The sequence below is a fragment of the Neohortaea acidophila genome (assembly GCF_010093505.1).
Source record: "Neohortaea acidophila strain CBS 113389 unplaced genomic scaffold BDY17scaffold_1, whole genome shotgun sequence".
In the NCBI taxonomy this organism is placed as follows: domain Eukaryota; kingdom Fungi; phylum Ascomycota; class Dothideomycetes; order Mycosphaerellales; family Teratosphaeriaceae; genus Neohortaea; species Neohortaea acidophila.
This window is the reverse complement of record NW_022985510.1, coordinates 1,538,429-1,553,046: the sequence shown is the minus strand read 5'-3', so window position 1 is coordinate 1,553,046 and position 14,618 is coordinate 1,538,429. Positions and strand designations below refer to the sequence as shown.

The 14,618-nt window shown below is 53.5% G+C and overlaps 9 protein-coding genes across 9 annotated transcripts; 2 read left to right on the top strand and 7 right to left on the bottom strand.

Moving 5' to 3' along the window:
• Positions 1 to 304: 304 nt before the first annotated feature.
• Positions 305 to 1,785, top strand: BDY17DRAFT_320222 (uncharacterized protein; the record flags this gene model as incomplete). Its single annotated transcript, XM_033736407.1, has 3 exons — positions 305 to 507; positions 567 to 1,302; positions 1,363 to 1,785. The coding sequence occupies 3 exons, from the start codon at positions 305 to 307 to the stop codon at positions 1,783 to 1,785; spliced, it is 1,362 nt and encodes a 453-aa protein (XP_033594270.1).
• A 95-nt stretch (positions 1,786 to 1,880) lies between these two features.
• BDY17DRAFT_243798 (glucose 1-dehydrogenase) lies at positions 1,881 to 2,989 on the bottom strand (the record flags this gene model as incomplete). The annotated part of the gene is made up of 4 exons (XM_033730469.1): positions 1,881 to 2,004; positions 2,067 to 2,180; positions 2,242 to 2,656; positions 2,725 to 2,989. The coding sequence occupies 4 exons, from the start codon at positions 2,987 to 2,989 to the stop codon at positions 1,881 to 1,883; spliced, it is 918 nt and encodes a 305-aa protein (XP_033594269.1).
• Positions 2,990 to 3,346: 357 nt separating this feature from the next.
• BDY17DRAFT_289529 (uncharacterized protein) lies at positions 3,347 to 4,329 on the bottom strand. Its single transcript, XM_033732364.1, has 2 exons — positions 3,810 to 4,329; positions 3,347 to 3,750 (listed from the first exon to the last, which is right to left on the bottom strand). The coding sequence occupies exons 1-2, from the start codon at positions 4,259 to 4,261 to the stop codon at positions 3,456 to 3,458; spliced, it is 747 nt and encodes a 248-aa protein (XP_033594268.1). The 5' UTR covers positions 4,262 to 4,329; the 3' UTR covers positions 3,347 to 3,455.
• A 382-nt stretch (positions 4,330 to 4,711) lies between these two features.
• Positions 4,712 to 5,868, top strand: BDY17DRAFT_243438 (acyl-coenzyme A:6-aminopenicillanic acid acyl-transferase-domain-containing protein; the record flags this gene model as incomplete). The annotated part of the gene is made up of 3 exons (XM_033730434.1): positions 4,712 to 4,747; positions 4,808 to 4,982; positions 5,039 to 5,868. The coding sequence occupies 3 exons, from the start codon at positions 4,712 to 4,714 to the stop codon at positions 5,866 to 5,868; spliced, it is 1,041 nt and encodes a 346-aa protein (XP_033594267.1).
• A 49-nt stretch (positions 5,869 to 5,917) lies between these two features.
• Positions 5,918 to 6,685, bottom strand: BDY17DRAFT_320218 (uncharacterized protein; the record flags this gene model as incomplete). Its single annotated transcript, XM_033736406.1, has 1 exon — positions 5,918 to 6,685. The coding sequence occupies one exon, from the start codon at positions 6,683 to 6,685 to the stop codon at positions 5,918 to 5,920; it is 768 nt and encodes a 255-aa protein (XP_033594266.1).
• Positions 6,686 to 6,965: 280 nt separating this feature from the next.
• On the bottom strand, positions 6,966 to 8,530 carry BDY17DRAFT_289525 (NADPH dehydrogenase). Its single transcript, XM_033732363.1, has one exon. The coding sequence runs from the start codon at positions 8,436 to 8,438 to the stop codon at positions 7,287 to 7,289; it is 1,152 nt and encodes a 383-aa protein (XP_033594265.1). The 5' UTR covers positions 8,439 to 8,530; the 3' UTR covers positions 6,966 to 7,286.
• Positions 8,531 to 8,578: 48 nt separating this feature from the next.
• Positions 8,579 to 11,123, bottom strand: BDY17DRAFT_289524 (uncharacterized protein). The gene is made up of 4 exons (XM_033732362.1): positions 10,887 to 11,123; positions 9,651 to 10,826; positions 9,314 to 9,599; positions 8,579 to 9,252 (listed from the first exon to the last, which is right to left on the bottom strand). The coding sequence occupies exons 1-4, from the start codon at positions 11,075 to 11,077 to the stop codon at positions 8,833 to 8,835; spliced, it is 2,073 nt and encodes a 690-aa protein (XP_033594264.1). The 5' UTR covers positions 11,078 to 11,123; the 3' UTR covers positions 8,579 to 8,832.
• A 209-nt stretch (positions 11,124 to 11,332) lies between these two features.
• Positions 11,333 to 13,225, bottom strand: BDY17DRAFT_320215 (putative efflux pump antibiotic resistance protein; the record flags this gene model as incomplete). The annotated part of the gene is made up of 5 exons (XM_033736405.1): positions 11,333 to 11,986; positions 12,040 to 12,562; positions 12,623 to 12,823; positions 12,880 to 12,965; positions 13,019 to 13,225. 5 exons carry the CDS (start codon positions 13,223 to 13,225, stop codon positions 11,333 to 11,335), a joined length of 1,671 nt encoding a protein of 556 aa, XP_033594263.1.
• Positions 13,226 to 13,609: 384 nt separating this feature from the next.
• On the bottom strand, positions 13,610 to 14,071 carry BDY17DRAFT_320214 (uncharacterized protein; the record flags this gene model as incomplete). The annotated part of the gene is made up of 1 exon (XM_033736404.1): positions 13,610 to 14,071. The coding sequence occupies one exon, from the start codon at positions 14,069 to 14,071 to the stop codon at positions 13,610 to 13,612; it is 462 nt and encodes a 153-aa protein (XP_033594262.1).
• Between the last annotated feature and the right edge of the window lie 547 nt (positions 14,072 to 14,618).

The following is a 14,618-nucleotide window of genomic DNA, read 5'->3' as shown; positions in this document are numbered from 1 at the left end:
CCGATGTCCGGCTTGCGCTGCTAACGACCGAAACTTCCTTCGTGCATCTAGGCTGATTCATATGATTGTGCAGAGTTGCAACGGCAGATTTCGATTCTAGCCGGATGACGATACAGAGACACTGACGTAGTTGTCGTGGTGTAAAGGAGGAATCATGTTCGCACGTTGTGTCGCGCCTCCCCGCAATCTCCCCACACTTCCCCACAGCTTCCCTCTGCAGACGTGAACTTCTCCACCCCAAATCAGTCATCGTCTCAAACGACATCGGCAATATCCAATGTTCAGCCCATCATGATCCAGCGCCATGGCGACGAGCTCATCCAACGCGGATTCTCCTGATGATGCCGTCGAAATCTCCAGCCTTCTAAAGTTGTTACCCGCCTGTGACCGCTGTCGCAGTCAGAAGAAACGATGCGACACTCGCTTACCTGCATGCGCCAATTGCACGCGTTCGGCCACGGAATGCGCCTTTCACGACCACGTGTTGAACGAGAGAGTCTCGCGAGAGTGCGTATGATACTTGCGTTACAGTCATATGACCATTTTGGTTCTAACCACCGATCTAGGCATATCGAGGGTCTGCTACAGCTCCTCAATCAATTGCAGTCATCGCCTTCCCGGGAGGTCAACTACGCCTCGCCGCTCCCTTCTTCCGACCCAACATTCCACTTCGTCCGTGTGCGTGATGCATTTCGCTTTACCGGACCACGAGCGCAAGTCGGCGTTCAAGTCCCGCCATCGACTCTATCGACATCAGTGCAAAACATAGCAACATATCCGCCCCTGGAATCTTCAATCCAGCTCGTCATCGGCCTACAGATGCACCAATTCCTTATGAACAAGTACATGACAGTGATACACCCAGCTTATCCCATCCTGGAAGGGTTCTCGCAAGACGTCCGTCCCGCTGACCGCGATATGAGTCCCTGGGTGCGCTTCACTCTCTACATGGTCTATGCTATTGGATGTCATTGTTTGCCGAAGAACGACAGCCGCTTTGTTCTTCTTTCGGAAAGTTGCTACCGCGCTGCACAGCCGCACTTTGAGAGCGTCATGGCGGAGCTGGACATCAAGGCGCTTCAAGCTGTGCTACTGTTGGCTGTGCACTGCCTGTTTGATCCCCGAGAAGGTAATATTGGACAGCTGATTGCTTTTGCCTACCGCTTGGAAATCGAAATGGTGGAGCAAGGTGGAGACGAAATGGGGAATGCTCTCTCTCGGCTGCGGAAGATAATCTTCTGCTTGGGCAACCTTGTTGCCAGCACGCTTGACAGGCCTGTCGGCTTTCATATCTTTGATACGGTATCAGCAACACCGTTGACAAGAAATCTTCTTGCAGTTTCACTGACGGGCGCGGTCTAGGACGAGCCGATTTCATTCGAAATGGAGATAGAGGGCGATTTCCTCTACTCCCTATACACAGCACAAGCTGCAGCTCGTCAATCGCGGACGTACGATATGCCTTCGCGCAGCGAGCTAGAGAGCATAGGATGCTCGCCACTGACTCTAGCCGCAGCACACGAGACTATTTTCCTTGTTCAAACAAGCGCCGCATCGGCTCTGGCTCTTCTTGCTGTCTATACTAGTGCAGACCACGTCTTGAACGTGTTCACTTCGCATTGGGCGTTCAAAGCCACTGTGGTTCTCATGTCAAGCATGTCTGCACAGGAGAGGCAGACGGGCTATGTGCAAGGGCTTCAAGTTCTGGAACGCTGTGCCTTGAAATGGCCGAACTCAGAGGCCTTGCGGAACGTGATTAGCGAAAGTTGGATTTCGAATCCCTAGCATGACCCATTGTCGGCGCAAACGACAGCGGTGCCAACGTATCGGAACACTCCGGTCGGACGAACAGCTTCCAAAACCACCACGCTGGAGACGAGCTACTTCAAATCCACACCTCCTTCGACCACAACACCAGGGAAACGGCCACTCGAAAATTCGTCGGCCATCTGGTTCATCGTCATCCACTCCACACCTTCGTGCTTGTTGATGTACTCGATCAGTCTGCCCTCCGTGTTAGCAGCTTCGAAGATCGATCGTCGCCGAGGTCGTGATAGCGTTCTTACCGCTCATGCATCAAGATCACCTGTGGCTTCCCACTCACTTGCGGGTGGATGCTCATGGGAAAGATGAAGGTGTCGTATTCGCGGTAAGCAAAGTCAAACTGTTCTTTCCACAGCCTTTATTGACACTGAATCAGAAACTTTGCGGCCAATCAACGTCAGAATCAGCATCACGAACCTCTCGACTACGTGGGTGTCCACGTATCCTTGTGCCCAGGATTTATCCGGGATAGGCTGCAGCGGGGGCCAATCGTCCAAGTGCCAGTTTGCTGGTATTTCAACGACTTTGGACGGCTTGATGGTGCTCATGGGATACATCCACGAATCCGCCGAGTTTTTGATGTTCGTCTCAATCCAAGTCTCGGTGTTGTCGGGAGCATAGTACGGTTGCAAATCGTGATGCATAAACGAGTGATCGTACACGATCCCCATTTCCTGCAATTGCCCGATCAACTCCTTGGACGTCGCCCAGAGAGGCGCGGTGTATCCGGCGGGTTTTTTGCCGCAGAATTTGGTTATGCAATCGATGGAGCGCACCAGGACATCTCGCTGCTGTTGCGCAGAGAGATCGGCGATACACTCGTGAGTGTATCCTATTCATACATCATCAGTCTGTTCCGCTTCGAATGCCCATCGGCTACCTGCTTCGTGGTGTACACACCGTGGAGACCAATTTCATGTCCGCCGTCTCGCACCTTGCCTAATTGCTTGGGGAAAGACTCGATGCTGTGGCCAGGCACGAACCAAGTTGCTTTGATTCCATACTTGTCGTACATCTTCAGCAATCGATCGATGCCGACCGTCGCTCCATAAATACCACGAGACACGTTGGTAGGAGTTTGCTTCGAGCCATCACAGGTATTGATCCAGTTCGCGACAGCGTCAACGTCAATGCCGTAGCCAACCAGTACTCTCTTCTTGCCCATGGTGCTCGATTGGCAATCAGATCTGTCAGTCACAAGTGTTGATATGGCTTGCGAGGTTGCAGACTGCAAATGGGGAAGCTCGTCCTTGATATACTTGCCAAACAAACTTTGGCGAGTACATCTCTGTTGTGTGCCAACCAGAATCCTCGTTATGCGGTTGGTAGCAGACGACGTTGCATCGATCCGCAGATCACCTCCGTCGCGTATCTCCGTGATGGAAGCTATGCTAGTCGGGCTTGCACGTCGGGATCTGCGTCGTGAGCGTCGCACAACTCCGAAAAGCTGAGATGGGGTTCGCCGCCCGACACCATTGCGCGCAAGTTTAACGAAAAATGATCGACAATCCACGCCGATGGAGCCTTCTTTTCACACTCTGGCCACTGTCTATCTGGAAGGAATCATAATGCAGGCAGATTGCAGGCATATGAGTTTCTTTGGGCCTTCTCTAATCATCTTGAAGGTCGCCTTATTTGGCTGTCCAGCCGCCATCAACAGTATATATAGACCCGGTGACGAAACTAGCATCGTCACTGAGCAGGAATGCAATGACATTGGCAACCTCTCTCGGAGTGCCAGCGCGGGCCATTGGTTTGGACCTGGTAATTGCATCTGCCTCCGCTTCTCTCCCGACACTCAGCTCGGCGACCATGGGGGTTGCAATGACTCCGGGGGCAACGGCGTTCACCCGAATGCCTTTTGGTGCGCAATCGACAGCACACGTTCGAGTTAGCCCGGTGACGCCATGTTTCGAGACAGCATACCTGACGTGCTCTGGTCAGTCTTGATCAAGGGAAGGCAGTAGAGGTAAGAAAGATCATACGCTGCATGTCCCGGAAAACCAGCGACTCCAGCCGTCGAAGAAGCGTTAACAATGGCGGAACCGGGTTTCATGACCGTAATCTCTTCCTTCATACAAAGCATTACGCCAGTCAGATTGACACCGATGATGCGGCCCCAGTCATCCTCGTCCTGTTCCTCTATCCACGCTTTCCCCGGCCGTTGTCCGATGATGCCAGCCAGGTTTGCAGCACCGTCGAGCCGGCCAAATCTTTGGACAGTCGCTTCGATCCATTGGCGTACTTCGGAGGCGTTGCGTACGTCGCATCTCATGGCCAGGACATCCTGTGAGCCGATGTCTTTGACTGCATTGTCCAGATTGGCTTGGACTACATCGCAGATGCTGACTTTTGCTCCTCGCTCGATGAGGAGCTTCGAGAGCGCAAGACCAATGCCTGAAGAACCTCCAGAAACCGCGACGACTTTTCCCTGCATGTTGGAGATATGGTTGGAGATTCAAGATCTGTTGGACAAAAGATCACAAGAGAATGGTGAAGTGTTTTGGTCGGATGAATCCCTGGTCGACAAGGCTGCTGACCTTATCTATGCCAAGGCCGTCGCTGAACTCCGTTCAAAGCTACACCAAGCTGTCTCCCTGGTACGCTATGCATAAGCTCTACGGGATAGCTATTCCCGTGGCAATGTCACCGGCACGGGTTTGCCCGCGGACATGCGCGTTGGCCACGCCACCTTAGGCCTTCAGTGGCAGATGCTGTACTGGTCCACTCTGCCACCAACTACGAGCAAGAAACAAGAGTGTCAGCTTGCGTCCGTTTCGAAAGCCTCCAGTTTACTTTCGATGGGAATTATCTGGCCCTAGCAAGCATACTCGGCAGTACGGCCAGCTTGCCTCCAACAACTTACATTCGATCCCGACTTCCAGAGATGTTGCAAATATCATGTCAAGGATCTCCCCACGAGGTAATCACTCCTGGAATAGACAAGATAATAAGCCCAAGTTGACGAGACACCATCGCGAAGATCGGCATCAAACATGGCTCTGCAGCCAAGGCCCAGATCCAGAGCTGCATTGCCTTCTACGCCGATGTATTCCAAAAGACGGCCAAAATGGACTGGAAGACGGTCACGACACACGCACGTCGCTTTGAGGACAACATTGCACAGAAGTGGCCCGAATATCTGGAGGAAATGAAAGGTGCGTGCGACATAGAGCTGCGAGCACTGTGCAGTGCGGCTGACAACAATCCGAAGGCGTCGCTCATGGATCAAATACGGATGTGCTTGATATCGTAGCCCTCAATGTACGCACCGAAATCATGTTCGGCTGCCATCACCCCGTCAGTGACGGTTGCACCGCGTTTTCCTGGTACAATTCCAACGACACGCGCAGCTTCCTCGGGCAGAACTGGGACTGGATGGAAGCGCAGAAAGCAAACCTCATTCTACTCACAATCGACCAGCCGGGCAAACCTACGATCAAGATGGTCACGGAAGCAGGCATCATTGGGAAAATCGGACAGAACTCTGCGGGCGTGGGGGTATGTCTCAACGCGATTCGAGTGAGCGGCGTGGATGCCACTCGGATTCCTTGTCACCTTGGTCTACGATTGGTGCTCGATTCCAGCTCGCGCGAAGAGGCGGTGAGCCGATTGATGGACTGCGGTGTTGCCTCGCAATGCCATATGCTTGTTGCCGACGAGACCGGCGGCATAGGACTAGAGTGGAGTGCGAAGGACGTAGCGGTTTTGGACATGAACGAGCGTGGACAAGTGTTTCATTCGAATCACTACATCAAAGAGCACCCAGGGCTGGACGTCAAGCCCTGGCTGGCCGATTCAGACTTTCGACTTGATCGAATCGAAAAGCTCTGCAATTCCGTTTCGGGCTCGCCTTCGACCGAGGGATTACTCAAGGTGTTGGAGGACGAGAAGAACTTTCCCGCGTCGATATGTCGTAGCGCAGAGGATGTTGCTGGCATTGCTACATTGTTCAGTATCGTGATGGATCTGAGGGATAGAAAGGGAGTGGTAAGGCTGGGCCGGCCGTCGGAACCAGAAGCGGCATTCCGCTGGTCTTTCTAGCTTCGATTGGGATGCTCATGATTGCATGGGTGTCTAGAACAGCGTAATTCTAGCCCACAAATTTGTACATGAAAGGCAGAAAGTGCACAATCAATCCCCGAATCATCAACAAAGGCGCTTGCCAAGGAAAAGCGACCTTCCCGTTTGAGTTGATTGCCACACTCTTCATGTCATATCGACCAGTATCGTCATCAGCAACCTCCAACATTCCGCCGCCCAGGTCCAAGAAAGTGCATGGTGTCACGGCGTGATCCAAGCTGATGACGTGACCTTTTGGACTGTCGACGGACAAGGCTCCGGGCTTGATGAATGTCACGGACACGAGCGCGTCCTTTGATCGTAGATATTGTTCGGCCGCTTTTAGGTCGTCGTAAATGTTGGAGAAGGCGCGGTACAGGATGTTAAGGAACAGGTTGGACGAGTCGTACATCAATCTATGCTCGGTGGAAGCTGATGAGAGCACGACCAGCTTCGGCAGTCGTTCATTTGGATGCGACGCTTTGAGCTCTTCCAGCGCAGAGATGACTTTGTGCGCGGTTTCCTGTGCGATAGAGCAACCCGGCTGGTTGCCGGTAGCTGCAACAGCAAGGAATGCAGCTCGGGTCCCGCGCAGGCAGTCGGCCAAGAGCGCGGAGTCTGAAAGACTGCCTTCGAACACCTTTACGTTGCTTGCTTTTGCGATCTGTGGCGATAGTTTCTTGAGTTTCTGTCTCGAGCGACAGTAGGCATGGATTTCCCGATTGTTGTCCATCAGGCTCTGGAGGACGGACTGGCCAACGTTGCCAGTGGCGCCCAAGACTGCGTAGGATTGTGCCATCGTGTACAACTTCTTGTTTTGGTCTTGCTTCGTTAGAACTTGTCTTACGTCGTTGAAACGCCTTTTGCAGGAAGGGATGTGTATTTGTCGACATCAACTCGTCATGAGCTCACCCCGCCAGGCTTTTAATAAGGTTCGCGGATCCAAGCTTATGACTTGCTGGCGAACTGACTTAAGCTTTCATCAAGGGAAAGGCCGCGACGCCTCAGCAGGCCTTCTTGCGAACGAACGAGAGCATGAGAGAGGCGGAACTTGCTGTTGATCACCGCGGTGTTTGCTAGATGTCGTAACGGGGACTACGATGTTCCGTAGGACGGTCTTTTGGAGTGCCGAGGCCGGTACGTACGGGCATTTCTTTTGTCCGTCTGCATACGAGGCTTGAAGGTTCGGCAGTGCAGCCTCACCGACACCCTTCGTGCTGTATTGTCTGTCGCGGAACAGAGGACGCTGAGTTTTGTATTGAATGGCTCTCTCTAGCCCTTGTGTTGATTAGGTGATCTGTACTTTCACGTCTTCATATTGTTGATAGGTACTGGAATATTACACGTCATCCGACCTTCTACCAGGTCGTAGACTATTAGTTTCAATCCATCCGGAAATTCTAATTGACCGTGCCGGCTTTCGCGGCCGCTTGGTACTCTGTGCTGTAGGGGTAGTCTGTGTATCCATCCTTGCTCACGGCCTTGTAAAACGTTGAGCGATCATATGGGATGATCGGCAGGCGATGCTTGAACCTAAACACCAGATCCGGGTTGGCAATGTAATGTCTCCCAATCGCCACCAGCATCTGTTTGTCCGCGTAAATTTGGCTGGTTGCAACTGTGGCCGTTTCGTAATCGAAGCCCCCGGCCAGGATGATAGGAGATTTGCCACTACACCAGATCTCGATCAACGAGTCGTTGCGGCGCGTGAGGCGGTGGTAGGTCGCGTTCGTAGGGTCGCCGCTCGTGCGGCTTTCGACCAGATGAAGATACGCGAGGCCGAGATCTTTAAGCTCGGTGATGACATGCTCGAACTGAGAGATTGGGGTTTGAGGAGTGTTGTCTTGTTGGAAAGTCCAGGGCGATAGGCGAAGAGCCACTTTTCTGGGGTCTCCAACTGCGTCGACAAGGGCTTTTATCACATCAATGCAGAACCGAGATCGACCCTCGATCGAACCGCCATATTCATCGCTCCGCTGGTTGCAGCATTCTTGCAGAAATGAGTCCACAAGGTAGCCGTTGGCAGCATGGAGTTCAACGCCGTCGAACCCGGCCGACATGGCGTTGCGGGCACCACGGGCGAAGTCTTGAATGCGCGACTGGATTTCGTCGACAGTGAGTGCGTGGTACTTGGCCGACGGAGCGCCATCGACCTCGATCGCACTTGGGCCGCAAACTCGGTGTGGACCATCTTGCTCGCGCGCGAGGACTTCTGGAGACGCCCTGCGGCCCAAGTCCCACAGCTGGAGAAATATAAAAGAGCCCTTTGCGTGGACGGCATCAGTGACTTTGCGCCATGCGGCTATGTGCTCGGTGCTCCAGATTCCGGGGACATTGTCCATGCCTCCTGCACGAGGGCTTACTATGGTCGCCTCTGCGATCAACAGAGTTCCCGGAGTCGAGGCGCGCTGCGCGTAATATTCTGCGCACATGTCCATTTGTACATGGTTCTTGTCGGCACGAAGTCGGGTGAGAGGGGCGAGAACGATGCGATGGGACAGCGTCGCTGGTCCCAGCTTGATGGGAGAGAACAGGCGATCTTGTTTGGCCATGGTGTTCGATCAGGTTTCGAGATGAAAGAAAATGAGGCCGTCGCTGCACATTCGGTTACGCCGGGTACATATAGTATTGCCTTGCTCAGCAGGCTTTTTTTTGATTATAAAAGTCAACGGCGCTTCGGCTTTCTGTAACCCCCGGGTCTGCTTCGCAAAGCTAACCGCAAACGTCGACGAAGAAGATGAGAGGGCTTATTGATATCAAGGGAATAGGGCCAAAACATCTGCAAGACAAGGCGCTTCAAAGAAATACTCATACTCACATCGCGCTGTGGCAACTCTTGCAGGAGCAAATCGATGGAGGAGGGGTCGCAGCTCATATTTGGCATGAGAGCATCGTTTACAACTTCGGACGACCTCGTCGTCTAATCACTCATCATTCGTGACAAGGTCACCCTTCCACCATCGGCAAATCGACAGGCTGTTGTAGCGCCATATCCAACCAAACGTCCGCATCAAACCCAAACGACTCCAGCCAAGAGTTCCATTCCAAGTCTTGGGAAGGCAAATTCACGACTTCGCCGTCGGCGGTCACGGCCATGGACGTGGCCGTGGTTAACGGTTCTGCCATACTGCCCACATTCCCGTCCAGGACTCGATCCAATCCGGTGGAGAAGATGAGTTGCGCCTGCTTGATCATGTTGTAGTTGCCCTGCCCAATCTCAATGAGCCATTCGCAGCATATCACAACGGCACTGATGTCTTTGACTAGGGTGGAGCGGCTGAGGACGATCTCCGACTGAGGCCAGCGGGCTCCACGGAAGAGCTCGCTGAGCAAGACCAGACTGGCTGGCATCGTGTAGTGTACCATCTGGGAGTTGGTTAGCGAGGATCCACGGCGTAGGACAGCAAGCATTGTTGTCAACACTTACGGCCCACTCAAAATCGTTGCGGTGAAGGAAGATTGTGGCTCGCTTCTTGAGCATCGAAATTACGATATTGACGATTTCGTGCGAAGTCCGAACGACTTCGTGGCGGTATTTCTCATGGCAGCCGACTAGCCTCTTGAACAAGATGAACTCGGTATAGCAATACTCCAAGCGGAAGAAGGCAAGTGGCGAGGTGGTCGCAGGCGGGACGTGATCATACTGGGCGACGTCGAATCTCAGCTGTGGAGGAATAGACTGCCAGGTGTCTCGCAATTGCGACAATAATTGGCTGAAACAATGTTAGTATGTAGGCACGTGGGAAGACAACAGCGATCCTCACTTGGCTTTCGCTTCCAAATCCAACACCATCGTACCATTTGAGAGCAACAACGCCTCCTCGCGGATTGGGGAAAGCAGTGCCATCACTCTCGACCGAGCGGCAGGATTGACCTCGCCATGCATGTTCCACCCGTTCTCGTCCAGTCGTGACTTGCTCTCCTCGAGCTCCGCAGGCGTGGCAAAGAGAACGGCATTCGGGACATCAAGCGGCAGTATCGCGGAGAAGTATTGTCGACTGAGGAACGGAGGGCGACCAGCAAAAGTCGCAATGCCTTTATCGTTCTCATTTGCTAGTGCCAGCGCGCGTCGCCGTAGCTCGAGCAGGTATTGCGGGGTGGCAGGATCATCGTGGACGCCTCTGTGGAAGTCGAGGGCAAAGATGGTCGACGCCAAAGTGGCCAGGGCGCGGAAAGCCGGGTAGGAGTTGTCCCCGAAAGACCAAGCTGACATGCCGTGGAGAGCCAACTGGAGCCACAAAGTCATATCGTTGGGCCCGAACTTTTGACAAAAGGCCTCGCATTGTACCGCACTGTTATATGCCTGATCGGCCATGGCGTTTCGTTGTTGTCTTCCGTAGCCCGCCAGTTCGGTATCGCCAACGAGGAACATGCCGACGGTGGTGAAGTAGAGGCCGATCGCCTCCCATCGCACTGTGTCCGGGAACCACGCTGCAGCCAAAGCACCATCTGCGGGCGAGATGGGGAACTGCAACGTATTGGCCGTCTCTTCAAAGATGCGCGACGATGCGTGGAGCAGATTGGCTTGCGATCGGTCAGCTTTGAGGGGCTGTAAAGTGCGGACAACGGCGAGAAGAATTGGCGGGACGATGGGACCGAGGACGTAAAAGTGGTAATCGCTCAAGAACCGAGCAGCCAGACTGTCCAGGTCGATGTCCCAATCTAACAAGAGTTCTAGGATGCCGGCACCGTCGGAGATAAGGGAAGAAGTGGCCTTGGCCGGCGGCGAGGGAGCAGCGACGCCCGTTCTTGTGACCATTGCGCACGAGCTATCATACGTCCGCTGTGTGGACATGGCTCCATCGTCCGCGAGATCTATCAAAGAGTGCTGGAGGCCGACAAAACCTGTTGCTCGCTCGAAGAAGGTGTCGGATGCGGGACTAGACACTGACATGGAGGCCGGTGTGGCTGGGACAGATGACCGAGTTGTTGCCGGTGTCCTGATAGATACAGACTCGTTAGCAGGCATTGTAAGAGTAGACATGGTAGGAGTGAAATACGGTGGCTGTTGTCTGGATACTGATTTTCGCTGCGCAGACATGGGCGCGGGATGATAGTAACATTGGTCGGAAGAGAAGCCGCGTCGGACGCAGCGCGCGCACACTGGTCTGCCGTGATCGCAACGGTATTTGTTCTTTCTGCACGGCTCGCACGCCGCCATTTGGCCATTTCGGCGGACGGTCTCTGGCATGTCGATGCTTCTCGCGAGGTGAAGTTGAATAGAAAGGACGTGGATGGGAATGGCGCGAAGTCCAAGTTATCAATGCGGACGAGGACCAGCTGGAAGTTACTCCGACTTTGGCCCGGAGCTCCGAGCGGTTACTCCGACTACTCCGATCTGCATCCAAGACTCCGACATTCTGCGAGATCGAGATCGGCGAGGAATATTGTGTTTGGACGATAAGTCTAGTGGAATTCATTTGGCATCTAGAGTCATATGCAAGTTCTATGCTTCGCCGCCCTCTTCTGACTGCTTCTTTTCTTTGATCGACTTCCACTCGATCCCAAGCGCGCACACTCCAATCACGCAAGACAGTGCCAGCGAGATGTAAAACACGTTGGACAATGTCGCACTGTACGCTTCAAGCGCTTGTTCGCGATACTTTTCCGGGACAGAGCGGACGACATTGAGCGCGCCTCCGCTTAGAACGGTCGCGGCATCGAGAGTCGGAACGGCTGCTTCGAGGTTGCGACTCAGTCGCGTGAAGAAAACGTTACCGGCGATCCCCAGAATCACAATGCCTCCATTGGTCTGCAGAAACGCCAACGTAGTAAGTGCCGTAGGGATTTCTGAGCTCTTCAGGGTAGCTTGGACCGCGACGTATGGTGGCTGAAAGCCGAGTCCGATGCCAATGCCGTACACAATCTGATAAATGATCCATTTCACGGCGGGAGTGTTGGGTTGGAGAGTAGTCATGAGTGCGGAACCGACGATTTCGAGTGCTGCGCCGAGCAGGAGAGTGGGATTGGCGTATCCGATGAAGCTGGTGAGTTTGCCGCCGAGCAGCGCAGTGATGGCCATCGAGACGGCCAATGGAAGATACATTATACCCGATCCTAGCGTTGTTGCTCCGCGCACTGCCTGGAAGTAGATGGCAATCTGCAGAGTGTCAGCGTCAGTGGTCATAGACAAGCGATGTCAGATCAACTCACGTAGTATGCAATCACGGACAAGGCTCCGACGTTGCAAAACACCACGATACCGGACAAAGCAACGGTGCGCCGTCGAACCATTTTCAACGGAACGATGCCGTTGTCCCCCGCTCGATATTCCGCGTAGATGAACACCAGGGACAAAATGCCTGCAAGGGTGAAGAGGAGAACAATCCTCCAATTGGCCCAAGCATATGTTGTCCCTGCCCATTCGAGGCCAAGCACAAGACACGGTGCGGCCATGAGGATGACAGCAGAGCCTGGTAAGTCCATGCGTTGTCGCTTCTCCTTGCCATTCAGGCCCTGGTACTCTGATATGCGGATATCTCCAACGCAGAGAAATACGGTGATCATGATGAACACTGTGATCGGGATGCAGATGTAGAAGCAAAGGCGCCAATTCGCCGCGTGTGCGATGGCTCCGGCGATCAAGGGCCCGGTTGCGAGGGCGGTGCATTCGACGCTTCCCATAGTCGCAATGTACAGCGGTCGCTGCTGCAGTGTTGTTGTGTGTGCAATCAGACTATTTGGATCGTGTCAGTGTCATGTCTCGTGCAAATTTGGCGGCATACAGAAGCCTTACATTGACCCTCCGGCGAAAACGCCCGCAGCTCCCAACCCACTCAGTGCTCGCCCAAAAATGAAGACTGGAGACGTGGGTGCGGACGCGGTCACGATATTTCCGACGAGGAAGATGGACAACGAGCCTAGGAACATCCTCTTCATAGAATAGAAGGAGTAGAGTTTGCCGTATATCAACAGCGTACCGCTCATAGAGAGCAAGCTGTAGGTTATTAGCCTCCTGAAACGTTGCCTGTATTCCCTCACGGATGTACTCACTATGCAACTGCATACCACCCGATGTTCGTGAGGGCGTTGAAATCGTCCGTGATGACTGGAGCAAGAACGGCAAGGCACGCATTGTCCTGTCTCGAAGGTCAGTTCTCAGTCGTCTTGAAGGGTGCGCAAACCAACGCACATATCCGACCAGGAAACATCCGAGGAGGATGCATGTGTATAGCAATGCGAATTTGATGCCCTTTGGATGGTTCTGGTCCTCCTCTTTCTCGTCGATCTGCTTTGTCGTGCATGCTTCTCCAATGTCAGGCTGTGATTCTTCGTGGCTCGTAATCGATGCCACCTCTACGATCGTTGTTGCGAGGGCGTCGACTTCGGCTTTTGTCATGTTGTTCGAGAGGTGAGGTTTGTCAAGTGTGTCGGCTGAGGTTGTCATCCTGGCAAGGGTTTTGTGAAATATGGTAAAGTTCAAGAAAACGTCAAGGGCAGTCCGTGGGAGAGTATTGTTTTCTCCAGACAACGGGTTTGCGAGGAATATATAGTCCTCGCGAACCCAAGGACATCCCGCCAGCGATTTCGAGCTCCGATGTGGATGCCAAACCATGATTGGCTGGCGAGCAGGGTAGCCTCGTTGAGGCCCGAGATGACTCGGACTCGGACATCGGAGTAAAGGCGCGTTATCATCCGCTGCTTACATCTCAATCTCTACCAGAGTGTATTAATCTGCTATCTCCACCCCATGACGGCCCGACTGCTCGTCTACACGTCTCTTCTACACATCAGCAATACTCTGCGAGAAGCTGATCAGCCTCGCCGACTCCTTCGTCGTGTTTTGCCAGCTATGCATCGCGCCCCTCAAAACACCACTATCGCCCGTGCGAAACACCTTCGTCTCGCCGCCATCGAGATGCAAGGTAACCTCGCCCTCCAGCACATAAAACACGCCAATGGTCGCCAACTTGCGCATCGGACTCTTCAACCCCGGCGCCAGGCGAAGAATAGAGCCACATGTTCCGCCCGGTGGACAAGCAACACCTGGTCCAAATCCGGCTTCGCGATCGCGGGTGTACTGCTCGAGATCTTGCTCCTTGTTGAGGCTCTCTGGGAATTTGTGAGTCGAGTAGAGGATCGTCATGCTGCCCAAAGGGATGGGAAATTCGTTTTGCTTTGTTGCGGTCTTGTTGGAGAAGACCGTCTTTCCGTCGGCACCATGAGTGGTGATGAAGTGGGCCATTGCTCTTGTATTTTGGTGTGTCTAAGGTCGATGCTATCGTGCAGAATCGCTCACTTAACGGGCCACCGTAGAGGTTATAAGCAGCCATCTGACAGCATCTTGGTTTGGGGGCGTTTATCATGACGACTGCTAACTTCGGCCTTTGCCGTCATCCAGTAGCCATGGCGTGTGGTTCGGCAGGCGCGATTTCCAATCGTCCGGAGTCTCAGCCGCATGCAGAGATGGGTTGCGGATTTCTAAGCAAGGCAATCCAACGGTACGTTCTCCTCGATACGTTGTGCCGTCATCGCAACAATTAGGGCGAGTATTTGCTTCTTACCGAACGAGGAAGAATGGACTGAGAGGCTGGGGCAGTTTAGTTCGTTGTTCCTGTCGTTCAAGCTATTCAACTCGACATATTGGAACGACTTGTTGCAAACTCCATCTCGAGTCGATTGAGTGAGGGCGATTGTCCCATGACTTTTTTGCAGGATTCAGCCAAAGCGCGCCGTCCATCTTTCACGTCACCCACGGAGCGCTCGGATTCCCTACTTTCGTGCCTTTGACC